The sequence below is a fragment of the Protobothrops mucrosquamatus genome, unplaced genomic scaffold (genome assembly GCF_001527695.2).
Source record: "Protobothrops mucrosquamatus isolate PMUCROS unplaced genomic scaffold, P.Mucros_1.0 scaffold805, whole genome shotgun sequence".
Classification (NCBI taxonomy): Eukaryota; Metazoa; Chordata; class Lepidosauria; order Squamata; family Viperidae; genus Protobothrops; species Protobothrops mucrosquamatus.
The window spans coordinates 152,897-180,275 of NW_015387071.1; the positions used below are offsets into that span (position 1 = coordinate 152,897).

At 46.4% G+C, this 27,379-nt stretch overlaps 1 protein-coding gene across 1 annotated transcript; it reads right to left on the bottom strand.

Annotated features, from left to right (window-relative positions):
• Positions 1–208: 208 nt before the first annotated feature.
• On the bottom strand, positions 209–11,188 carry WRAP73 (WD repeat containing, antisense to TP73). Its single transcript, XM_015818866.1, has 12 exons — positions 11,089–11,188; positions 9,983–10,135; positions 8,979–9,095; positions 5,717–5,789; positions 4,500–4,603; positions 4,210–4,296; positions 3,178–3,312; positions 2,904–2,981; positions 2,482–2,587; positions 2,142–2,267; positions 1,646–1,837; positions 209–601 (listed from the first exon to the last, which is right to left on the bottom strand). Exons 1-12 carry the CDS (start codon positions 11,158–11,160, stop codon positions 492–494), a joined length of 1,353 nt encoding a protein of 450 aa, XP_015674352.1. The 5' UTR covers positions 11,161–11,188; the 3' UTR covers positions 209–491.
• Positions 11,189–27,379: the final 16,191 nt, after the last annotated feature.

Here is a 27,379-nt window from a genome sequence, read left to right on the forward strand (position 1 = left end):
CCTCTTTTCCCTTCCTTCCTTCCTTCCCTCCCTTTCCTTCTCCTGTCCCTTCCATTCCTCCCTCCCTCCCCAGGGAGCTGGCTTTCACACGTTTACACACACACACACACACATATTCAAACAAAAGCAAAATAGAAATTGCTCTGCTTTACCCCGCATAGAATGCAAAATTGCCGCCTTCTCCTTTTGACCGCACTTTATACAACAAAGACTTTTATTGAAAATTGGGGAAACCCACTGCAGGTTGCCCGCCGTAAAATATACATCCTTTTAAGTTCCATTTCACGGAAAGCAAATTCGAAACCGGGTCTCTCTGGCCCACTCTGTTTTATGTACAGATTTAAATGACACGTTTGTGCCTGGAAAACCAGACAAAAAGTGAACAAACCGAGACAGACTTGTTTCTTTTTCTCCCGATTTCGGAGAACGGAAAGTTAAAAAAACAACTGGCGATTTAATTTTTTTTTCACTTAGCTTCGCTTTGGGTCCGGCTATTTTGCGGCTTCTCCTTCTAAGTAACAGAGGCAGAAATTGTCCTTGCTCAGAAGAATCAGGAAGTCCCCGCTGGGGTGCCAGCAAAGTGAAGTCACTTTGAAGTCACCTGTGCACAAAACAATATTTTTTTTAAAAAAAATAATCCTTTTTTCTTTTGCAATAATTTCCAGCATTTCAGCTACACCCTTTGAAACATAAGAAAATAAAAACAGACAGTATCTAGTAGCCAAAAGTGCCTTAATGGGAGCGAGCAAACCACAGTGGGGTCTGTCTCAACTTTTGAGGGTGGAAGTTCCTTCTCCGAGCTTATGGGTTGGTTTCCGAACGTTTCATTACCAGGCGAGGTAAACCTCTTCAGCGGAGTTGAGGGGATGTCGGTGTTCTTCTGTTTAGAAGGGCTTCAGGTGTGGGGGTGTCAAGTGGGGGGGTCTTGTGATGGGGCGGGGTAAGTCATCAGTGAGGGTCTTGTGATGGAGAAGCTACATCAGGTCAGAGTCACTGGGAAGTGAACTTGCCGGTGGGAGTGGGGGACTGCGCGGGATGGTTGAGGATCGGTGCCTTCTCTGGTTGGCTGTGCGGTTGATTTGGATTCTGAAGGGTTTGTAGGCTGGTTGTAGGTCCCAAAGACCCTGGTGTAACCTACCCATCACAAGACTCACGAGACCCTTACTCAACACACCCGCCCCTGAAGCCCTTATAAACAGAGCCCTGCTGGTGCAGTGGTTAGAATACAGGATTGCAGGCAAAACTCTGCCCACAGCTAGGAAGTTCGATCCTGACCAGCTCAAGGTTGACTCGGGCTTCCATCCTTCCGAGGTCGGTAAAATGAGGACCCAGATTGTTGGGGGGGGGGCAATATGCTGACATTTGTAAACCACTCGGGGCTGTAAAGCACTGTGAAGCGCTATAGAAGTCTTAAGTGCTATTGCTATGGCACTGGCGTCCCCTAAACTCCTTTGAAGGCGTTACCCAGCCTGGTAAGGAAACGCTCGGAAACTAACCCACAAGCCCGGAGTACGAACCTCCACCCTCATCCTCCCCGAGTGACAGGTATATTCATTCGCCACTCTGTCAACTTCTCCAGTTTAAATTCCGGTGCAAAATAAATGCCGGAATTATTACAAGGTACGGCTTTGCTTTTCTTGTTTACCTTCCATGGGTATCTGCACGGAGGAGCATCCTGCGGGAGACCAGAGGTAGACTTTCGTATTGCCCGTGCACAGAGCGAGCCGAGATCGATGGGGGTCCCACTGGAACAGCTGAACGGGACCCAAATGCTCCAGGACCACAGCGTGCTTCATCTTTTGAACGTCCCAGATCCAGACGGTGTTTGGGAGGTTGTCTGTTAAAAAAAACAACACACCGAGCCGATAAGAAAGAACGGCCTGACCTACAGCCAAACATATTCCTAACTGATAGGAGGTTGAGTTGGGATTTTAAAAAAATCCTTTTTTTAATATTCTCATTCATGCCGATTTTAAGTCAGTTACTTTTTAAACAAGCTGGTGGAAACTTACTAGCTAAGCTTTATCTTAAGTTTAAGAGAACTGGCTTAAAATAGCCATGAATGAAATCTGAACTGTGGCAGGGTTTGGGGGGCCTCCATGTAAGTTTTAACACATCATTATTATTATTATTATTCTGACCGTTTTTGGTGGCTAGGAAACTGCTATCCGAACTGAAAGCTAACGTCGCGACGCCAATCCTAGGATTAGCCCGATCCGTGGGAGGTTTGACGTGGTGCAAAGAAAGGGGGGCCTGGACGACGTCGTCTGAAATGGAAACAAAAGCAAGATATTTACTTCACATTTGCTCCTAGTTTTAATCCCTTTTACTTTGGTCTACTTTTCTTTCGGGCGGTGTTTTTTTTTCAAACTCGGCAACTTGGAAGACCTGTGGACTTCAGCTCCCAGAATTCCACAGCCAGCACGGCTGGCTGTGGAATTCTGGGAGTTGAAGTCCACCCACCTGAAGTCCCAAACTTACATTTCGTCTTTCGGCTGAAGAGGGCACTCGCCATCCTCTTGCTGGGTGGAAATGTCAGTTTCTCCAAATCCACCGCTGGGGTTTTCTCCACTTCCTTGTACACAACCTAGACGGGAAGTTCAATCGGGCTGGGGTCGTTCACAAAAGCACAACGTGAACCAAAATGGATCATAACACAATAACAGAGCTGGAAGGGACCTTGGAGGTCTTCTAGTCCAGCCCCCCTGCTCAAGCAGGAGGCCCTAGACCATTCCAGATAAATGACTGTCCAATCTCTTCTTGAAAAGCTGTAAAATGGGGCCCAAACTCCCTTTAGCCAACGTCTCACTTAGCAGCGTAAATTCTTTGGCTCCGTTGCGGTCGTAAGGCGAGGACTCCCTGTACTGCATTCCCTAAACCGTGTACGAAATCGGAATGCTTACAATTTTGGGATGAGTGACGGTGAGGGGATGGTCAAACTCGGCAATCTTCGTCCAGGTCACGTGGTTCAAGATGCGGACCTGATGAAAAAAAAAGACGCCAAATTTTTTTCAAATCGTCGATCGACGATGGAGGGATCGAGAAACCCATAGTAAAAAAAAAAAAAAATCTTATTAAATGTGGCCAAGCGTTTAGGATAAATTTCGGACGCTGCGCAACGGGGAAATTGGGGGGTGGGGGTGGGGGGAAGGGAGGGGCAAATTTGGCCAAGCTCACCTTTCCGTCGTAGCTGCCAATCGCCAAAAACTGACTGCTGGGGCTCCAGGTGAGGGATTTCACCCCCAAGGACCATTCGTAAGCGCTGTAGGTTGAAAGAAGACGTCCATCGAGGGAATAAAGAAGGACTTTATACTGGTAAAAAAAAAAAAGTATATAAAACCGACCATATTCTAAGATGATAAGCAACTAAGATGAGGAGAAGCCTGGAGACTAAAACATACGAAGAACGGCTGCAGGATTTGGGTTTGGCCAGTCTAAGAGAAAAGAGGGGCTGGGGGAGTGGGGGGGACATGAGAGCAGCGTTCCAGTATTTGAGGGGCTGCCCCAAAGAAGAGGAGGGGGTCAAATTATTCTCCAAAGCATCAGAAGGCAAGACAAGAAACAATGGATGGAAACTAAGCAAGGAGAGAAGCAACCTGGAATTAAGGAGAAGCTTCCTCACAGGACGATGAACCAGGGGAACAGCTTGCCACCAGATGTGGGCGCTCCATCACTGGAGGTTTTTAAGAAGAGACTGGACAGCCATTAGTCTGGAATGGGATAGGGTCTCCTGCTTGAGCAGGGGGCTGGACTAGAAGACCTCCAAGGTCCCTTCCAGCTCCTACTCTGATTGAAATGGTCTAGGGATTGATTGATTGATTGAAAGAGTACAGGGTCTCCTGCTTGAGCAGGGGGCTGGACTAGAAGACCTCCAAGGTCCCTTCCAGCTCTTACTCTGACTTATTGAAATGGTATAGATCTCTTGTTTGACTTCACAACCATCCATTTAGTGACTGTTCGAAATTGCAACGATTTACAACTCTCCCTTCCCTTACAAACCGCCACAGCATCCTTATGAAAACACAAATCAAAATTTGGGCACTTGGTAACCGGCATGTATTTATGACAACTTGCAATAAATGTCACCCTTGCCATAAAGTTAGAGCTGTGTGTATGTGTGTGTGTGTGTTTGCGGTGGGGACTACCTCACAAGGCTGTCAGGATGGCTCGAATTGATTTAGCGGAAGCAGCGGGTGTGAATCTGCTCACCTCCAGGCAGCTGTCCCACACGGCCAGCACGCAGCCGTTGGGGGCCCAGTCGATTCCGGCGGCGTCCTGGGTCTCGGTCTCAAAATGCTTGGGAGACAAAACACGAGGAAATAAGGAAAATCAGGTTGGGACTAGGAAATCTTTTACCTGGCGTGGGAAAAAACCTCCGATGATCCCTGGACCAGGGACTTTTGCCTCAACTCAGAAGAAAAATACTGGACAAAGCAGGATGGGAATCCTGCAAACCATCATCAAAGAGGTCGCGAAGTCCAGGAAATGGGACTTCTTACTCTCAAAAGCTGCCAGTCGCTGCAGACAAAGAGGCTGACGTGATCTTTGCAGTCCCTCCGTTCCACCAGGGCCAGGTAGCGCCCGTCCTTCGTGAAAGCCAGGCCTGCCAAATAATAAAATAAAATAAAATAAAATGTTAAAATATAAAATAAAATGTTAAAATATAAAATAAAATAATAAAGCAAATGATAAAATACAATAAATAAAATAATAAAGTAAAAATATAAAAAGTAATAAATACAACAAATAATAAAATAAAATAATAAAATAAATTATAAAATAAAATACAATAAAATAATAAATGTTAAAATATAAAATAAAATAAAGCAAATGATAAAATACAATAAATAAAATAGTAAATAAATAAAAATAAAATAAAAACAAAAAGTAACAAATAAAATACAATAAATAATAAATATAAAATATAAAATACAATAAATAAAATTAAAAAACATAAAAAATAATAAAATAAAATATAAAATAAAATAAAGTAAATTATAATACACAATACAATACAATACAATACAATGATTTTTCACGGAATGGGGAATTAAATGACCAATACCAAGAAAGCGACAAAAAGGATCAAGGGAAAAACAATATTTGGATAGGAGTAATGTTATGTATTTTTTTACACATACAAACACACACAAACAACACACACAATACAGGTACATATTTTATTTTATACATATAAATATGTTTGTGTATATATATTATTTTATATAAACTGGACAGGTGAACTCCAGCTGACGGAGCAGATATTTAGCGTGGCTCCTGCGAGAGGCTGCAGACAGGTTAAAAACAACACAAAAATGTCATGTGGTTTTGTATTGTTGTGTTTTTTTCCCCCCTGGCTGGGTATTACTATGGAGCTGTGGCATTTCCACCGCCTGAAAACAGCTGTGTTGTTTTCCTCTCCAGCCGCAACACAATCCTGCGGAAAGTCCCTCAAGCATTTGCAGGCAGACGCGACGCACGCCAGCTTCGGCCTGCAAGTTGTGGAACCATCTTAAATGATTGGCTAACCAAGCATCAAGGCTTGTTCGGTAAACGGCGGTTTTAAAACCCCAGAATCCCAGTGCTGGGAGGGACCTTGGAGGTCTTCTAGTCCAGCCCCCTGCTCAAGCAGGAGAACCTATATGCCGTCTCGACTGAAATGAAATAAAATAAAACAAAATTGAAATAAAATCTGAATTTAGTCCTCTTCACTTACCCTGCTGGCAAGCTTTGGGATATTTGATGTAGGACACCGATTTCGTACACAGGGACCAGACGGTGATCCGTAGCTATTCAAGGGAGACGGGGGGGAAAAAGGGTCGATTTAGTTTTTTGCATTATGTGGTGAACGAGGAAATTTTCTAGGGACTTTTCCTTCTTGGCCCCACCTCCGTTCAACTCTTCGATTTGTCTTTATTTTATTCTTTTTTTAAAAAAAATCAGGATGGCTACCACGTTAATCAACTTGACCTTTTTTTAAAAAACAAACCTTGCATTATTTTTTTTTAACAGCTAGAACCAACAAACCACGAGGATTTTAGAACAGGAATTTTCTTGGTAGAAGACAGCAGAGAGAGAAAAGAACGTACAGTCCCTGACTTATCACCATTCGTTTAGTGACAGAAGATTGACTACCTGCCTAATACAGATAATTCTTGACTTAGTTTGAAATTACGGCATTGAAAAAAGTGACTTACGACCGTTTTTCACACTTACGACCGTTGCAGCATCCCCGTGGTCATGGGATCAAAATTCAGACCCTTGGTGACCGGCTCGTATTTACGACGGTCGCAGTGTCTGGGGAAGGGGTTTCACGCGATCCCCTTTTGCGACCGCCTGACAAGCAAAGTCAGTGGGGAAGCCAGATTCATTTTACAACCGTTTGACTAACCTGCAGTGATTCTCTTAACGTCGGCGGCTAGGGAGGTCGTAAAACGTGGCTAAACCCACTTAACGGTCTCGCTTAGCGACGGAAATTTCGGCCACAAAATTGAGGACTTGCCTGTAACGAGGGACGCAACGGCAGGACCCAACTGTTTTTTTTTTACCTGCTTTCTGTTTTTCCAAAACAGACCCCCGGCTTTTCCCCCCCCCCAAACCCACATTGCTGGCTTAACGCACATGAACCGGCCTCACCTCTTCGTGATCGGGTGTCGGGCGCGCAGCTGCTCTTCGGAAGGGAGAAAACAGCAGCATTGTTGAAATACCGAAAACAAAAGCAGCTGAAAAGCAGCAATGAGACGGATCTGCTCCAGAAAGAGAGTGGGGAGAGGAATTGGACCCGGTTTTGACAAGGCCGGGCAGCTGGCAAGGCGGCCCCCTCCGTCCCACCAAGACCCCGCGCTCCTAGCGCCCGGCGTGCCTGATGGACCTCGACTTTATCCCAGACTTGATGGGATCAAGTTACCCAGAAGGGGCAGGGTCTGTTAGCCAGGGATTTCGGGGTGGGTGGGTTGGATTGAACAAAATTTCGGACTGAACACCCCCCCGCACAGAAATAGAGATAGAGACAGATAAATAATGATAGATGGCTAGATAGATATAGATGATATAGATAATGAGATGGATGGATGGATGGATGGATGGATGGATGGATGGATAGATATGATAGCTATAGATGATAAATGATAGATTAGATATTGATGATAGATATATAGATAATAGACAGATAGATATAGATGAGATGAGAGATGAGATAGATAGATATAGATATACCGTAAAGATACTGTAGATATATAGATGATAAATGATAGAGTTTAGATACAGATAATGATGATATACATTAGAGATAGATGATAATGATATAGATGATAAATGAGAGATTAGATATAAATGGTAGATAGATAGATAGATAGATAGATAGATAGATAGATAGATAGATAGATAGATAGATAGATAGATAGATAGATAGATAGATAGATAGATAGATGAAGGATAGAGATGAAAGAGACTGAAACAGATAGGTAGACAGAGAATAGGTAGGTAGAATAGATATAGGTAGATATAGGTATAGATATATAGATATAGATACACACACCCAGGTTACCATGATATAAAAAGATGCTTATATACATACATACATACATATACTGTATATGATGGACAGAGGGTCCGGCAGCCAGCCGTGGAGACCCCCGCCTTATCCCAGCCAGCTGTCAGTCTAAGTTACCAGAGCCCCTTGTTTACCGACCCAGAGTACATCTACCCACGCGGCACGGCAGCTGGCTGAACGCAAGCCCGCCGGGGGTCAAGGCAAGTTCTCCAGCCTCAGAAGAAGCATTTCCCCGTCCGCCCCCGTCTCCACCTGCCGCTGGGAAGCAGACCCCGAGGGATCAACCCCTTCCCAAGACCCTGGGAACGGTGCAGAGAAGAGCAACGAGGAGGATCGGGGGGCTAAAACATACAAAGAACTGGCTACAGCTACTTTAATGGAAAGAGGGGCCAGGGGTGACATGATAGCAGCCTTCCAATATCTAAGGGGCTCCTACAAAGAAGAGGGGGGGGGGGTTTCCCACTTATTCTCCAAAGCACCAGAAGGCAGGACAAGAAGCGACGGATGGAAGCTTGTCAAAGAGATCCATCTTAAAATTAAGGAGAAATTTTCTGACAAATGAAAACAATTAACCTCCAAGGTCCCTTCCAACTTTATTATTATTATTATTATAACCAGGCTTCCCTCCAGAAGTTGTGGATGCTCCAACACTGGAGGTCTTCAAGAGGCATAGGGTCTCCTGCTTGACCACAGGGTTGGACTAGAAGACCTCCAAAGTCCCTTTCAAGTCTGTAATCCCAGATCAACTAATCCGTGGAACAACAAATTACTGGGACCGCAGACCATCATAAGTACGAGTCAATTGCCCAAGCGTCCGGATTTTGATCACGTGACCCTGGAATTGCTGCAACGGTCTTACGTGTGAAAAACGGTCACAGGTCCCTTTTTTCAGTGCCGTCACTAAACGAAACATCGTTAAGTCGAGAACTACCTGTCGTATATTTAGACAAAATTTGAATCTCCTCTCAATCCTTTGCTGGGTTTTTTTGTTTTGTTTTTAATCCCCGTACGGATTGAAACAATTTTCAATTTAAAATAAACACACACACACAAAAAAACCAACCCTGAAAATGCAAAGTATGGACACTAAATGGAAAATCTGGAACTTTTAATCATTTCCTTTGTCGTTTTTTTCTTTTTTAAAAAAATTTAAAGGTTCTGGATGCCTTGCCATTATTAGGAGCCTTTGAACGGGGGAGATGCTGGATTCCTTAAGACCAAATTTGGCAACTTAACTAACTTTAGGCAATGTTTTTCCTACAACCAGCCACACCCCTAATCCTAGATAGCCAGGATAAGGCATCAGCTGTTTCTCTCTTTTTTAAAAAAAGAAGAACACGGCAAGCTATTTAGGGGCTCCAAGGCAGACAGGAGCATTCAGAGCTCTTGGGAGAAGACCCCCCCTCTCCCCAGATTTCACACCCACGTGGAATTCGGTGGTGTTCAGGATGTGACGCCCGTCGGGACTCCAGGATGAGGCCACCAGCCCGGCCGAGCCTTCGTCGATTTTGCAGTGCCAGTCGGGGTGTTCCAAGCACCAGACCTAAGGAAGGCAAAAACATCCCATTTCTAATGAGGACTCTTGCCCTGCACAGGGGGTTGGACTAGAGGACCTCCAAGGTGCCCTCCCAGCCCTGTGATTCTACGCTTCTCGGTCTCCAGCCGAGAGAATCGAACTCCTGGCATAAAGAACGGGAATATCCACCGCCATCATGAAGGACTGTGGCTGGACCCCACTACAAAAGTAAGCTTTTTTTTTCTCTCTCTCTCTTCTGTAGAAAGCCATATGCAGATAGTCCTTGACTTACGACCGTTTGTTTAGGTCCACTTAACAACTGTGTTAGTCCCTTATCAACTGCAGTGATTCGTTTAACAACGGTGGCAAGAAAAGTCGTAAAACCAGGATAGAATCGCTTAACAAATTTCTCAACTCAGCAACACAAATTCTGGGCCCAACTGCCGTCGTTAAATTGAGGACCACCTGCATTACGATTTAATACTAATAAACATTATTCAATATTGTCTAATAAATACATACAAGTAAATGGAGTCGCTGTTTAATAAAAAGAGAGGCGTTTTTTTTTCCAGTGCCGTTGTAACTTTGAACGGTCGCTAAACAAACTGTTGTAAGCCGAGGACTTCCTGTGCATTGGGCAGAATTGCAGAATGCCTTTACAGCCGCGTATTTTTCCTTTAAAAAGGCACGCTGCTCTTCCCAAATTGGAAAAAAATGTGAGTTTTTTCCAGGGAAAACGCAATCCGTTTCCAATTCCACCTCTCTCCACCAGAGGGTGCTATGCTCCCTTTTCTCCCTGAAATCCACTGCAAAAATCTGTTTTTTTAAGACATTGCCCCCCCCCTTTAATTTAGCTTTAATTTAATTAAAGGCCAGATGAGGGACAGATCCATCCCAAACCCCGAGGTACACACCTGCACGATTCCACGTTTATACATGGCGCAAAAGATAAATAGGGAGTCGGAAGACCACTCAATATGCTGGATTTGATCCAGGCAGGTAAATAATTGCAAAATTTGAAGCGTGCTGACATCTCGGATCACCAAACGGTATTGTACCCCAGATGCCTGAAAAATTATCATTTTAAACACAGCTTAATCATTTTTTACCATAAAGACAGAGGCACGACGTCTCTTAAAATCCCAAAGATATTTTAACTCTCCAACATGTTAAGAATTTTGCTCCCTCCAGTCTCAACTGGCACCGAGAGATTATGGGCATTGTAGCCCCAAAACTTTTGCTTCACCGCCGCCCAACTTTAAGAATAATTTATTAAATAAATATGCCACTCGACACAGCGGTTTATCATTGTTAAGAACATTTTTAAAGCAGCAATGTTTTTAATTCCCTAGCATAAATAAACGGATTAAATTTACAGAGGGTAGAAATTTCAATATAGATACGTAAGAGATGTAAAAAAAAAAAAAAATCCCTAGATTTTACTTGATATTTTTAAACGGCAATATTAGAAATACTGCATTCGTTCGATTCCCTTTAAGATTATTTGATGGTTGAATTGTTTTACGTTAATCACCTGGGGCCAAATCTAATTCACGTATAATCCTAAATTACAACAGTTTATTTTTTAAAAATTTAGCACAAACTTGGCTTTAGCTGTTAAGCCCACCTTTTCAAAGATCGGTTAAAAGGACTCTGTGTAATTTATTATTTTCATCAAAAGGCAATATGGCAAACAAATAAGCTTTTAATGAAGATTTCCCCTTTCCAGGATATAAACCAAATATTATTTTTCCTCATCGTAAGAGAAATTGGCTTCGCTAAATTGGCATTTAGCCCAAATGCATTCTGCCCCCTTGCAACTCTCCTGCATAAATCATGATTTTTGACTTAGTGTATTGCACAAACCTCAGCAATGCCAGCTTATTCAACAAACCAACGTGAAGCAAACCAGGATTTAATGCAATGCCTGACCCGAACATAAACTGGCAGAAAGAGGCAAATTATAAGGAAAAAGACACACAACCAAATCACACTGCACAACTTACAAACGTCTACTCACCACGTATTTGCCATCTGGGGAAATTTTGCACAAGTGGTTGGAGGCTTTAAAGAGTTCAGAAAAATTCACCATGGTTCAACTTCACAGAGGAACAGACCCCTGTTGCAGGAACTGAAATACACAGTTGTAAAAACAAACACTTTTATTTACAGAGAAAAAACAAAAAGACTTACAATGAGGTGTGTTAGACAGCCTCCTATTCTAAAGAATCTCCTTCCATTAAATAAATAAGTGTATTATTCAAAAGGCAAGCTGCTTCTCTTCCAAACGAAACAGAGAAATGATAATGGAAGCCGACAAAATCATGATAAGGACCCCCCCCAAATATCCCAGCTTCCCCCAAATTAGAAAATAGGGTGATCTCTGCTCCCCCCAGCTCCAATTTTTGCAAAACGATCATGCAGAATAAACAAGAGTTGGGGTAAAAAAAATAAGTGCATTAAATGCAGATTATAAAAGTTCTCCCTCCCGCCCCAAAATGACTGAAGCACCCCCAAATTTAGCAGGCTCTAATTCTGCAGAGCAAGAAAGGGCACCCCCTAAAAAAAAATACTGCAATTATGCATTAAAAAAATGGAGACAAGAGGAAGGGGAGGGGGTTTTTCATAAAGGAAGGGGAACAGTAATGGGGGACCCCAAAATAGGATTAATACAAGCCCCTCCCTGAAAAATATCTAAGGATAATTTTTTAAAAATCTCCTTTTTTCAAGGGGATCCATAAATCTCACACTAATCTTGGGGGGGGGCTGCTCTCCCTTAAAATATATATTAGGGCACCCCAATTTTTTTCTCCCCTTAAAAAAAATCCTTTTTAAAAGGATGCTATTCAGACTGCTGCAAGTTCCCAAGAAGCTGGAAAGCTGGCAATTAGCAATTGTAAAAAAATATAGTTATAATTTAAATAAGTCTTGGAATGATTGATTCCAATTAATTGGCATTGAATTATGAAAAAATGCAAATTATTTCCCACCCATACGAGGGTCTTTAAAATAAAGGGGAAAAGAAATTTCCTAATTTTGGAAGGGAGGGGAATGGGGAGACGCCCCAAGAAGGAGACCCTCAAATGGGGGGGCTGGAAAAAAGGGAGGGGTCCCCCCAATTGTAACTGGGGACCCCCTTCAGTACAAAAGGGGGTTGAATAGAGCTTCCCCTTAAGCCTGGCAAGGGAAAGGAGCAGGGGGGGAAAGGGAGCCCCCTCCCCATAAATTGGGGGCCTGGGTGAGAAAAGGGGGGGCTGAAGTGGGCGGGGCTTCAGCACCCTGAAGCGACGAAGCGGAGCCCCCTCAGTTTGGCGGCGGCATCTCCCGCCTGCCGCCGCCTCTGGCCCGCTTCGAAGGCGTCAACCAATCAGGAGCCTCTTCCCCCGGCCGGAAGAGGCGGGAGAAGAGGCGGCAGGAAAGAGCCAGGGGCACGATGGGAGATGTAGGCCGGGCAGGGAGATGCCTGTCTGCCCGGCTTAGGGAAAGCGATGCAGTTCCGTTTGTTTTGATTTCCTGCAAAATCAGCCTTTTTTTTTTCTTTTCAATTTGTCTTTCCAATCGGCCCATGAATTGTTATAATATCCGGGATGCCTTCGCTAGAGGGGAGAAAGATGGTTAAGAACCTGGCTTAGTTTTTGCAACCTGGCTTAGCAAAGGAAATTTTAGTCCCAATTTTAGTTGCTAGGTGAGGATTATCTGTAAAATTTCCATCAATTGATTTTCCAGCAGGCTGATGTGAATCAATCGACTATCTATCAATCTATCCATCCATTATATCACTATATCTCTATCACTATCTCTCTATTTATACATCTCTCTATATATATACATCACTATATCTAACTCTCTACATCAAGAGTCTTCAAACTTTGCAACTTTAAGACTTGTGGACTTCAACTCCCAGAATTCCTCAGCCAGGCACGCCTGGCTGAGGAATTCTGGGAGCTGAAGTCCCCAAGTCTAAAAGTTGCCAAGTTTGAAGACCCCTGCTCTATATCTATCTATATCTATCTATTCTCTATATATACATCTATATCTATCTGTATCTCTCTGTTACTATCTAACTCACCCCTCTCTATCTATACACACACACACACACACATCTCTCCGTCTCTATCTCTATTTCTCTCTATCACTATTTAACCCTCTCTCTATCCATCCATCCATCCATCCAACTATATATATATATCTATGTGTGTGCCCCAGTTTGGAGCTGACACGGAGATCCGGATTCAGACAAAGCCCCACGGACGCCCCGGGTCTTTCATTCCCACGAGACGCGAGTGTTGGTCTCCAATTCCTCCCCCCTCGCTCCGGGTTAGCAATTAATCGGGTCTCGTCTGTATTTGAAAAGCTCTGGGTGAATTATAAATCCATATAATTACGAAGTCCCCCCCCCCCGCGCGCACACGCTTTATAGTAAACAAATGAACACCTAACATGCAAGAACACACAACAACACACAATTATCCACAAAGACAGCCGCGAAATGTCGGTGGTGCGTGGATATCTTTTTTAAAAGGAGTCCCTTTTCTTGAACAGACCACACTGGGAATATTTTGAGCACGTAGCTGCTGCTGCTGCTGCTGTTAATAATAATAATAATAATAATAATAATAATAATAATAATAATAATAATAATAATAATAATAATAATAATAATAATAAGTAGCAAATAACAGGGCCATCCATAATGCCAGTTTGATTGGGTGGAGCGCTAAACGCGGCGGAGAAAAACAAAAATACACGCAACAAACCAACTAATTTTCTACCGTTGTCATCATCGCGGCTAGAAGCTAGTTTATGACATTTTTCGTCCATTAGCATTTTTTGAGCCTCCCTTCGCGATTCCAGGAAAACCAACTTTATTTTAAACCAAAGGCCCCATCGAGAGGATAATTATCCGATGGGGGGTTTTGGTCGAAGCAGAAAAAAGTGGAGACGTTCATTGACATTAAAATGGATTTTTTTTTTTAAAAAAAAGGTGAAATTGGGGTGAGCTAAGGTTTCGTGGGAGGGGTCCGAGAGAGTTGGGAAGGTGGGGGGGGGGGTTTGTTTGTTTGTTTTGAGAAATCTGAGATTTCAGAAGCAAAGGATCTTAAGCCAATACGAGTAAGAATAAATCGGCAGGGTCAGGGTTTAGAGAAAGAATATAAAATATAAAATAAATATAGAACACAAAACACAAAATATACAACTAAAATATAAGATATAAAAGTACAACTGCCCAAGGTCCAGTGTGATGGGCGGTATAGAAATCTGATCAATGAAAGACATTTTCCACCGAGTCATGAGTTACAAAGCAAAAATCGCACCACAAACGGTAGAATCGCGTCCCAAACGGAATAATTCATAAAACGAGAGCAGATCCCCAGCGCGCTCCATCCAGCAATAATAAAACCCTTTTTAAAAAGGAAGGAAGGAAGGAAGGAAGATTCCACGCCAATATATATTTATTCTTTATTTTTTGTCCAATTATAAGCATTTTCCCTCCACGAATTATGAGAATCAATAGGAGTAAAAAAAGAACGAAAGGCGAAAGTTTTTAAAATCTCCTTTTCGGCCCATTTGACGGGTGTGTGTGTGTGTGTGTTTGCGCCTGTGTGTATACATAAAATGCAGATAAACACACACACACACACACACACACACATATAGATACATATTCTTCTTTATCATTTCTAGAGCATAAACCACTCTTGGAGAGTCCTCGTTTATCAGGCGAATTACAAAAAATATTTTTTTAAAAAAAGAAAAATTAATTTAAAAAAAAAAAAAAGAAAATTAAAAGTGAGACATTCGTGTGCCGATTCGGGAAGCCCAGAGACTGCTGAAAGGCTGTAACACACACACACACACACACACACACACACACACACACACACACACACACACACACACACACACACACACATCACCATTTCTTAAAAGGAAAACACCCCAAATTTCAAGGCACCGCCATTCAAAAGTCCTCCAGCAGTCTAAAAAATAAAAATGAAAATAATCTCTCAAGTTTGCTGGCTTCCTGGTCTTCCTGGTCGTGGGAAGGACAGAAGAGTCGCGTGTTTAGCCTCTGGACGGCCGGCGCTGCTTGCAAACCACATGAGAAACCCGCCCGGCTCTTTAAATCAACCCCATCGCGCGCGCGCACACACACCGCCTTGACTCTTACCCCGTTCACACGACCCGCTTCCCCTTGCGGAGAAACGGAGCACCCTTGCACCCTAAAAAATAGGCGGGGGAGGCAAGGGCGGACTACAACTCCCTTCATCCCGAGGGACCCAGTCTCCCAAGATCCCCGCCTCCCCCCAGATCCCCCAACACTGGAGACAGGATGATAGGCATTGTGTTCCAAGATTGGAGACACCTGTGAATCCGGGGGGGGGGGGGAGAAAGGTAGAGGGGAGGAAAGGGGAGGGGGGAACCCATCCTCCCCATCCCTCCCTCCCTCCTCCCTGCAGGGGAGAGGTCGGACTACAACCCCCCCTCATCCCGAGGGACCCCAGTCTCTGTGCCCCCCCCCGCCTCCTCCTCCTCCCAGGTCTCCAACACCGGGGACAGGATGATGGGCATTGTGTTCCAGGATTGGAGACACCTGTGAATCCGGGTGGGGGAGAAAGGTAGAGGGGAGGAAAGGGGAGGGGGCCAACCCATCCTCCCCAGCCCTCCCTCCTTCCTCCCTGCAGGGGAGAGGTCGGACTACAACCCCCCTCATCCCGAGGGACCCCAGTCTCTGTGCCCCCCCGCCTCCTCCTCCTCCCAGGTCTCCAACACCGGGGACAGGATGATGGGCATTGTGTTCCAGGATTGGAGACACCTGTGAACCCGGGTGGGGGAGAAAGGTAGAGGGGGGGAGAAAGGTAGAGGGGGGAAAGGGGGAGGGGGCAACCCATCCTCCCCCTTCTCCCCCTCCCCTCCCTCCCTCCCTCCTGCCCTCCCTCCTTCGCTCCGCTTCGCTTCTCTTTCCTTTCCCGCCGCTCGCCGGGGAAATGGCGCGGTTGCGCCCAGCGCTTGGCACGCCGAGCTGAACACGTCTGCAAACGCGCCCAGCCTTGCCCGGGGGTCTCTAGCAGGGACCGGGGCATGCAGGCGGCAGCCCGACCTCTCCCCGTGCCAAGGGGGGCGACCCGGGGGGCTTCGGGACCACCGCGGCAGGGGAAGGACCCTTCCCACGACCAGCTTGGCACCAGACGAGTCCCGGGGTTTGCCTGCCTTTAGATGCCCACCGACCAGGTAGGAGAGCAAAAGGAGAAGGGGAGCCGCTGAAATTGGGGGTGACGGGGAGGGGGGGAAGACTGCTGGGCGACGACACCCGTGTTCCGGTGGGGAGGTGCTGCGTTCACACAACCCCTGGGCATTGGAGCGAGGGGGAGCGGAAAGACCGCTAGGAACCGTTAGGAGGAGTCTCAAAAACCCAATTCTGGGAGGAAGCGGGGATGGGTGCGGGCGTTCGCACGACCCCTGTAACCTGGGTTCTGAATTGAAAGTCTGTATCTGGCTCTGCCTAAGGGCGGCGGGCCACAACCAACCAACCCAGGTTTGGAATCAGCAGTGAGTGGAGAGTAAAACAGATCCAACCGCTGGCTGTTCTGATCAGGTCCAGGGGTTGTGTGAAGGTGCCCTAGGGTGAATCGTCTTTATACTGGACCCGCTAAAAGAGTGGAGGGGATGGAAATCCGGACAAGGCACGATTTTATAATGGCAAGACAAGTCGTCAAATGGGGGGCAAGGCTGACTTAACGAGCGCCTCGTTTAGCGGCAGAATTTTTTTCCCCAGGTCGGTTGTGGCCGTAAGTCAAGGATTACCTGTGCCTATGTTTGTTTGTTTGTTTGTTTTGCAAAAGCCAGATCAACCCTGTCTAACTCTTCCCCACCGTTTTAACACAGGTTAAACCGCAACCTTTGTGTGTTTTGTTTTTTTTAACACAATACAGCCGATGATGTTTGTGACCCGCAAGGCTTGGCTGCGAAGCCCAATTCATGGAAGCCTCCAGGATATACAGTATAACCCTGGCTGATTGGTCCAGGGATCTGGTTACAGAGGCAGTTGCTGTTGAAGATAATGTATCCAGGTTTAAGATATTGGATACCTGGGTTTGAAAACGCAACAGAAATAAGCTTAAAACGTTATTCCCTAGTGAAACAGGGGGGGGACACACACACACACACACACACCAGAGGCTTCAAAAGGGAGATTTAATAGCAGTGCATCTGTTGCTTCTGATGCACTAAAGCGGTTTTTTTGCAGGCAAAAAAAATTAAAACCCCAGGTATGAAATATCTCAACGCTCGCTTTCCAAATTGTTGATTAAATTGATTTGCAGAAGCTAAGCCAACATTTAAAAAAAAAAAAAACACCTCCCAAATACAAAGCACTCATTTAAGCCCCCATGTTTTGTCTGCCGAGCTAGCCATCAACCGGGATCGAGTCACGATTCACCCAGCAAAGATAAAATAAGATTAAAAAATAGCATCGAGTGTTTTCCGAGAGGCCTACAAAGGAATCCTCAAAATTACTCTCGGCTTGTCTAGCGATTCATCATATTCCAAGGCAGGCTAAGGAAGATCCACCGGGAGATTGCCCACCAACTTTAAAAATAATGCCATTTAAATAAAAAATAAACAAACCAGGATTCACGACCACCAAACCTTAGCAAAGATCCTCCAGCAGAGATTTAAGAATTAAAAAAAGGATCCGTTTTCTTAAAATAATAATAATAATAAACCACCCTTTTCCAGCTTACAAATGCCCAGCTCCCTGTTTGCAAATTCTTTTGACTCCCCCCCCCAAGTGAGAAAGAAGATGAGGAAGAGGAAGAGACAGGGAAGTGCTGTTAGCCACGGTTTTGGGGTGCTTGGGGGGGGATCCCCACTTCCTCCCCACTGGACTTGCACAGGTGTTCCACTCAGTGCCGGTTTCCAGATGGAGAATTAATTCACCTTCCTGTCTTTGCTGGGGATGGAGGCTTTTAATTGCTCACCTGCTGTTTGGGGTGGTGCCTGGGCACCCCCAGGGAGCATGTGAACCCCCGTTCCTTGGAGGGCCATAGCGGTGGGATTACAACTCCCATCCTCCCCAGCAGGGAGGTCCTCCCCCTCCCGTGGTGGACTGGAGGGAGAGGCGTGGAGGCATGGTGCGCTCGGAGTTAATTCTTTGAGAAAAATAAAGATTTTGCTACTGGAAGCATGCACGGTCCTTCCCAATGAAAAATAATGGATTTTTTTCCTCCCCCCCCTCCTCCCCCCCCAGGCAAAGCTCTTCATAGGAGAGAACAGCTGGCAGGAACCTCATCAGGACTAGTATCTTTGCAAGTCGCTTTTTAATTTTTCCTTTTGTCTTGCTAACGTAAAAGGCGTCGGAGTTTCTTTGGCTCGAGATGCTTAAACAAAGGCTAGACGGCCATATATGCTGGGGATGCTTGCAAGTGGCAGATTCCAGGTCTGGTGGGGGTTAGACTGGATGACCTCAGAGGACCTCCTCCCGGCTCAAACATTCTATGGTTTTGCAGATCCCATCCTTCTCGGTCTTGCCTCTGTTTAAGCATCTCGAGCCAAACAGATTCCGACGCCTTTTGCGTTAATAAGACGAAAAGCAAAATTAAAAAGGGACTTGCAAAGACACTAGTCCTGATGAAGGAACGAACGCCGCAGAAACCCAGATGTTCCTGCCAACTGTTCTCTCTTTATGAAGAGCTTTGCCAGGTTGTGTGTGTGAGCGGGGTGGGGAGGGGGATCCATTTTATTTTCCCCATTGGGGAGGATCGTGCACGCTTCCGGTGGCCAAATCTTAATTTTTGTCGAAGAATAAAAACCTTGGGAATTTTGTTCTCGGCTGCCACAGGGGGGAGAAACAGATCTACAAGTGTTTAACCAACCACTTTCTCTTTCCTCCAGTCTTAAAAAAAATAAAATAAACATCAACTCGACTGGGTTGTAATTAAGAAAAATCTCCCACAATATTTGCCCCTTCTATTTCGAACGGGGGGCATGTTCCGACTTGCCCCTCCGATTCTCAATTCCTGATCGCGGCCATCCTCGGCGGCTAATTATGGGTTATAATGAGGGACAAGTCAATCACAGCGGCTGCCGGATTGATTCCTTTTCTCTTTGTGGGCGGCTGGAACCAAGTTGGTAAACAATGGATTAATTGGGTTAAAAAAGAGATCAGGGGATCCCCCGGCAAGCGATCCAATCACAGAGGTGACGTCAACTGGACGGCCCAAGCGGGATTAAAATACAGGGGGTCCCCGACCTACGGCCGCAATGGAGCTCGACGTCTCTCTGTGGCTGAGGCAATTGTTCAGTGGATGCTGCCCTATATTACCACCTTTCTGGACCCCGCTGTTAAGTGAATCACTACAGCTGGACGGATCTGAGGCAGAAAAACGGAAGCCTCAGGCCCAGCGGGTCGAAAAATGGTGGGACGGATCTGAGGCAGAAAAACGGAAGCCTCAGGGACAGAGGGTAGAAAAATGCTGGATGGATTTGAGGCAGAAAAACGGAAGCCTCAGGCCCAGCGGGTCGAAAAATGCTGGAGGGATTTGAGGCAGAAAAACGGAAGCCTCAGGGACAGAGGATAGAAAAATACTGGAGGGATTTGAGGCAGAAAAACGGAAGCCTCAGGGACAGAAAGTGGAAAATGGCGGGACAGATTTGTGGCAGAAAAACAGAAGCCTCAGGGCCGAAGGTAGAAAAATGCTGGAGGGATCTGAGGCAGAAAAACGGAAGCCTCAGGGCCAGAGGATGGGAAATGGCTGGACAGATTTGAGGCAGAAAAACGGAAGCCTCAGGGACAGAGGGTAGAAAAATGGTGGGAGGGATTTGAGGCAGAAAAACGGAAGCCTCAAGGCCAGAGAATGGAAAATGGCGGGACAGATTTGAGGCAAAAAAACAGAAGCCTCAGGGCCAAAGGTAGAAAAATGCTGGAGGGATTTGAGGCAGAAAAACGGAAGCCTCAAGGCCAGAGAATGGAAAATGGCGGGACAGATTTGAGGCAAAAAAACAGAAGCCTCAGGGCCAAAGGTAGAAAAATGCTGGAGGGATTTGAGGCAGAAAAACGGAAGCCTCAGGGCCAGAGAGTGGAAAATGGCGGAACAGATTTGAGGCAGGAAAACGGAAGCCTCAGGGCCAAAGGTAGAAAAATGCTGGACAGATTTAAGGCAGAAAAACGGAAGCTTCAGGCCCAGCGGAAGGAAAATGGCTGGAGGGATTTGAGGCAGAAAAACGGAAGCCTCCGGCCCAGCAGGTGGAAAATGGCTGGATAGATTTCACCCTTAGGCTGAGCAATCAAACTCTGGGCTGGCCCAGGCTCCCTCCCTCTGCTCGCTTGATGTTCCAGGAAGGAGCGTGCAAAACCCTGGCCACAATTTTTGCATAGCTTTGAAGAGCTCGGCCGCCATCTCCTTGGTGACCGGGACGCTCCTTGGCCGCTAGCGCCGGTCAGGAGCTCCGAATCGCAATCCTTAAGTGCCTTTTCCTTTCTTTCTCAAAGGGACACAGGAACGCCACCGCCGCTGAGCAGGTAGGCCTTGATCCTGTCCCCCCACCCACCCACCCACCCACCCCCTCCCAAGCCAGGACCTCTAAAAATAAAGCATTTGCAAGAGCTTTTTTTTCCCCCCAAAAAAGTTTCAGCTTCAAAAAGTTTCAGCAAGAGCCAAAAATCAGTGCAAAAATGACCATTTGGTGTTTGTTTGTTTTTTAAAGAGAAGGAAGGTTGGAAGGGAATTTATTTTCAGAAGCTAATCCCCCCGGCACGGGAGAGGTGCGCAATTTCTGCAAATGTGGGTGTGTTAAGCAAGGCCAGGCCACAATTTAACCTTCCCTCCTTCTTACTACGACAGAGCCGGCCGTGTCCTTCAGCAGGACAGGAAACTTTGTTTAACTCTTTTGCGCCTTGGGTATGGCGAGGCAAAGTCCCTCTTGGGGTCTCGACATCAAGACCAGCCCTGAGGTTGTGCGCTTGGACGGAAGTAGAACACCGGAACGTAGAATAACAGAGCCGGAAGGGACCTTGGAGGTCGTCTAGTCCAACCCCCTGCTCAAGCAGGAGACCTTATACCATTTCAATCAATCAGTCAGAAGGGAGCTGGAAGGGAACTTGGAGGTCTTCTAGTCCAACCCGCTGCTCAAGCAGGAGACTCATTTCAATCAATCAATCAATCAATCAGAATGGAACTGAAAGGGAACTTGGAGGTCTTCTAGTCCAACCCCCTGCTCAAGCAGGAGACCCTAGACCATTTCAATCAATCAATCAATCAAACTTTTTTCAGTGCTGTCGTATCTTTGAACTGTCACTAAATGACCCGTATTGCTTTCAATTTTCTTTCCTAAGCAGGACATTTATCTCAGATAATAATAATAATAATAATAATAATAATAATAATAATAATAATAATAATAATAATAATAATAATAATAATAATAATAATAATAATAATAATAATAATAATAATCATCATCATCATGATGATGTTGGAAGGGACCTTGGAGGTCATCTAGTCCAACCCCCTGCTCAGGCAGGAAACCCTATACCATGCGAGGAAACGGTTTCAGGATCACTTCTGAAGGATTCCAGGGTCTTTCTCTTCCCTCTCCCAGAGGAAGGGATCCGTCGGAAAGCTACACAATCTAACACAACTGTCTTCTTGCACAACAGGGCCGCCCATCCTTCCCCAAGTTCGTTGAAGATGTCGCGGGCTTCCCCGGCAGACGAAGGCACCACCTTTGAGCATCTCTGGAGCACCTTGTAAGTAAGAGGATGGGCGAGGGGACTCCCTTGAAACTCGTGGGGGCACTCACAAAATGGGGGCGACGGCGCAGTGGCCTGGTCCTCAAAGGGCAGCCGAGTCGGGCTTGGCCGGACCAAAACGCCCGCTGAGAGGAGGAATTAGTGTCTTCAGGGCGGGTAGGCAGTCCTCAATGTATAACCGTTTCGTTTAGTGACCGTTTGACGTTGACCGCAATTCGCTTAACGGCCGCTGTAGAAATGGCGATAAAATTGACTTACGACTAGATAACGGTTCACAAGCCGAGGATTACCTGGATAAAACCGAGACCCAGGTTTGCATTCCCACAACCCCGTCAGCACCGCCGAGGGTGTAGTTTGTCTGGAGCCGCAGGCGGACCAAACTCGGCTTGTGGTTTTTGTTGACCCATTAAGGAATCCACCCACCTTCTGGATGGAATCCGGTCAGATCTGTTGGGTGATCTGGGGAATGAATCCCTTGGCCTGAAACCCAGTGGGGAAAATTCAGCACCTCGGCCAGCGCCCTTGTCAGCCATTGTTGGCCATCCAGCCAAGTGACCATGGAAGGATTTTATTTTATTTATTTATTTATTTGCTTTGGCAACTTTCTGCCGATCCATTGAGTTTTTCCAACCCCGTTTCTTGGCTTATTCGATTTGTGCAGCTCCTTTTGTCGCCGTTGTGACTCCGGAAGTGTCAAAAGAAACCACACTAAGCTGGAAGTTTTCGGTTTGCATGAACGAGCTAGGCAAGAAGCATCCCAACTGCCAACTCAAGGACCTGTGGACTTCAACTCCCAGAATTCCCCAGCCAGCCATGGCTGGCTGGGGAATTCTGGGAATTGAAGTCCACAAGACTTGAAGTTTGCCAAGCAGTAAAGCAGTAGCTAAATTTGCCAAATGGGTAAGGTAAAGAACAAACAAATCAGAGATTAAACACCTGGATTGCATTTTACCTTTGCCATTTTCAGGATTATGGGGAGTAGGGATGGGGGGGAGCAGTCAATGGAGACATTAAACCCACATGAACCCAAATAACCCTTATCTCTGTTAAAGGAACAGCCCCCCATAGCCGAAACCGATCGGACACTCCAGTCACTTCAAATCATTTCAAGAGATTCCATCTTAATTACAGGCCTATAATCAGGGGTGGGAAATTGCACTGGCACTACATACGGACTCCGAATTAAAGGCAATTATTGGAAATCTGTGCCGCTCTTGCAAAAAACAAAAACGTGGAATATAACCGGAGTTTGGGTTGCAAAGGAGCCCCCCGCCCCCAAATTTGAGGGTGAGATTGCAGCACGTTTTCGATCGACGCAAGAGCGCAAAGATTTGAGGTTGTGTGTTTCCTTCTTTTGAGTAGGGAGCCCGACAGCACCTATTTTGACCTGCCCCAGTCGGGAAATACGGGAGGAAGTGAAGCCCCCAACCAGACGGAGGTCACCATGGACGTTTTCCAGATGAGGAACATGGACGACTCAGTAATGGTAAGCTTTGGGAATGGTGGGGTGGAAATGCACTTAAGGCAGGTGACTTCTGACCCAGCTGCCGTAGGAGGCTGGAGGTGGAGAAAAAAATTACGATGCTACAGGGAGTTCTCGACTCACCGCTGGCTGTTTAGCGGCTTTTTGAAGTTACGACGGCACTGAAAAAAGGGGACTGTGTTTGGTAACAGGAAGGAAGGAAGGAAAGAAGGAAGGAAGGAAGGAAGGAGAGGGGAAGGAAAGGAAAGGAAAGGGAAAGGAAAGGAAAGGAAAGGAGGAGGAGGAGGAGGAGGAGGAGGAGGATCAGGGCTATGCTGCCTTCATCACCAAAAACAAAAAGGATCCTGATTAATTTGCAATTTCTGCTTGATGTCACACATTTCTGCTAAACCAGAATGTGGTCTTGTCTAAACAAATGATGCTCAAATAATCTAGCCAGAGTTTGGAAGCTTCTGTTTACAACTCAAACCACGATGAAAGATATGCATTAGCGGTGAACTGTAGAATAAGGGAGTATCAGTGTTGGAAGGGACCTCAGAGGCCATCTAGTCCAACCCCCTGCCCAGGGCAGATGTCTGCAGCTAAGCTGCTGCCACTTGTGTGCGAATATTCTGGCATATCCTTAGATTGGTGCCCAGCTGAGCATCACGTAAGGCGGAAATTGCACATCGAGGCTAATACTTGGGATACGGCTATAAATTCCTCCACGCATGATATTCTCTCTGCTTTTGGGGGGGCCGGGAGCCCCTTTGCATCCTGGGATAAACTTGGTTTTAACCTTGGTTCGTTTGGGGGGAGGGGTGTTGAATGTGCGGTGCGCGACCGGTTCGGTCTGTGAGTTGAGATTAGTCAATTAGTCAGTCCATAAGATGGATAAATTCAGGCGCAGAATATCGCTGGATTGCAGTGTCGAAACGCTTTGCTTCGCTCGAGCTGGCTTGACGGATTTGTTTCGGGTTCCGCGGTTGTCGTTTGTGTAGCCTGGTCTTCCGTTTTGTGCTATTTTGCCTCGGGGTAAGGACAGGTAGTCGTCAACGGACGGCCACCGTGGGGCCCGCAAATTGAGGTCGCTAAACAAAAAAACATCGGTCAAGTGTGCTTTGCCCCGTTTCATTACCTTTTCTGCCGCCGTCGTTAAACGAGTCACTGGTAAGAGTGGGGGTAACACGGTCGTTAAGTGAATCTGGCTCCCTCCGTTGACTTTCCTGCATTTTGACTTTTCTGATGCTCCCTGAATTTCTCTGGCAAATTCTAGCAAGGCGTCGCCCATCGAATTCACCCGCCTAGCAAGGTGTTTTCTAGCCTTTTACGCAACCTAAGTGCTCCTGTTCGTCTGAACGGGTCCAGGCAAGATGCAGGCCGGAGCTGAGCACTCAAAACTCCCTCCGTGCACCCTTTACGATGGCAAATCCCTTTGAAAGACCTAAATCAGGTCTCCTGCTTGAGCAAGGGGTTGGACTAGAAGACCTCCGAGGTCCTTTCAAATCCTATCATTCTATTGTCTAGGACAACAATCAGGGCCCTTCACACGGACACACTCCTGGGCCGCTGTGCACATTTGCACAATGCCGTATACGCACTCTTTCTCCCGTCGGGGTCCGCGGCGGCTGTGTTTCTAACATTCGCCCGTTCGCCACCCTGGGAATAAAACTGCCTTTCCCGGCCACGAAGCTCTGCCTTGCCACGGCTCCGTTGTGCCAGGCGCACCGATTTTGTTGCCCGCAGGGCACAAGCCACCCCCTGGCGTCGTTGACCACCCAGGAGGGCATCTCCAACCACCTGTTGGCAGAGGGCAGGATGGGCACTCACACCGAACGGGGTGGCATTGTGCAAACCGACATCCACCGCGTGCCGCGCCAGCTCTCTCCACCACCACCCCCATGGAGCACCCTTGGTACCGTCCAATCTTCCAACGGGCGTGTTGGAACTTGCCTTCTCATAATGAATAGTCATAAGGGAGGAAAAAGGGGTTGGCTAGCCAGCCTCGGTTGTTAGATGCAACTAAATGACAGAACCACAATTTAAAGGTGGGGGGGGGAGAGGAGAGAGAGAGAGGGAGAGCGAAGCCAACGAGGCTACCACTAACAAACAAGCCAGCTTCGAATCTCCCCCGTCTTTCTGCTCTTGGCACCCCCTGGGTGGACCTTCGACCTCCACCCGTGGTGGCCTCTCGACCCTCATGACTCCAGAGGCGAGGAGCTGGCTTGCCATCTTCAAACCCCAAGGAGATAAACATGCTGTATGTTAGCAACTCCGTGCCACCTTACACCACGGTAGGTGCTGATTTTATCCCCTTAGGAAAGGGTGGTTTAGGATGCGGGGACCAGGCTAGGCCAGGAGAACTTCGGAGGGCTTCTGAAGGGCCACCAGGAGCTTGGTCCAGAAGCTGGTGGAGATAGATGGTGGAGATAATCCAGAAGCTGGTGGAGATAGATGGTGGAGATATTCCCGAAGCTGGTGGAGATATTCCCGAAGCTGGTGGAGATATTCCCGAAGCTGGTGGAGATAGTCCCGAAGCTGGTGGAGATAGTCCCAAAGCTGGTGGAGATAGTCCCGAAGCTGGTGGAGAGAGCTGGTAGAGATAGAAGCTCAGTCCAAAAGCTGGTTTGATGAGCTATGGAGGATTCCTGTCTTCTCCACTTTTCGGTGCCCAAACGATCATCCAAATAGTTGGATTAAACATGGTTTGGTGATGCTTGAGGTCTTCCTAAGATGACAGCCTGCTTGGCTCGGTCCCTATCTCTCAACGTTTTCACGGTTTGAGTCTGGGTTGGTTCTCCCAGTGGGATTAAAATTCCAGAAAAATTTCGGGAACGAGGATCATAGCGCCCCGAAGGCATCACGCAATTCAGCCCGTGTGGTTCACCAGAAGGCTTGGAGATTGGTGCCCAGCCTGGCCATATATACAGTATATATATATATATATATATTTAATGGCAACCGTTCCCCGTCCAGATAAGTCAAGCAATTGCCCAACGCAGCTGCCTTGATTTGATAATATCAAATAAATAGGATTCCACACCGATTCGGGGTGTGTGTGTGTGTCACAAATGGGAGCCGTCGGTTTTAATAAAAGATTTGGTGCTTTGCTTGGTTACGGCTTTTTCATTCCTAGTTTTTTTTTTTAAGGATTTGTTAAGGCGAAGGATTAAGAGCAATAAAAATCTGAATTGGAGGACCGAGCAGGGGGGGAAAAAACGGCAACTTGAGACAGCAAAAATGATCCTCCGCCAGGAAGGCGTGGCGTTGTTTGTTACAGCAGCTCACAACATCTGCAGCTTTTCGTGCCTGTGTGTGTGTGTGTGTGTGTGTGTGTGTGTGTGTGTGTGTTTTCGCCAGTTTCTCTGGCTTGGATCCACCAAACCGCAAAACAGTTAGCAAGCTAAGTTCTGTGTAGACAAGGCGTAGTTTCTCCCAAAGCTGGGTCAAAGGGGAGAAAATCCCCAAGTTTTTTTGGAACCAGGAATGGCGCAGTGAAAATGAAAATTAAAACTCCTGAATATCCCAGAGTTTGTCGGAGAGATCCAGAGTGTGCAAAAATAAATAAAAATAAAATGGAGGTTTTTTTTCTTTTTCGGATGGTGGAAATCAAATTTATCCTGGCCCCCCCAAACAATAAAAATAAACTAGATTTTTGGGGGGCCTGGGCTTTTTAAACAGCAGCTTCCGTTGCTCCCGAACGCGACGGTGGATTTAATAGGGGCCTGGTTAAAATATGGCACTAATGAGCAAGTGGTTGTCGCTGAGCCAATGTTGTGTAGCCCGCCATGTGTTTTCGGTAACCTTAGGAGTTAATTGCTGAACGGGGGAAAGTGATTGTGTTTCTTTTTCATTTCTGCAACACTCAACAACTGTGTTTTGACTGTATTTTGTTTCCCAAGTACACGCCCGGGTTTTCTCAGCCTGGCGCTCTCCCCGCATGCGCGGGCTGGACTACAATTCCCAGCAGCCCCAGCCAGCAGGAGCTTTATTCTTTTGAGGACGTTGAGCAGTCCTCAACTCGCGACAGTTTGTTTAGTGACCGTTCGAAGTTACGACAGGACTGAAAAAAAGTGGCTTAGGCTTTTCACACATATG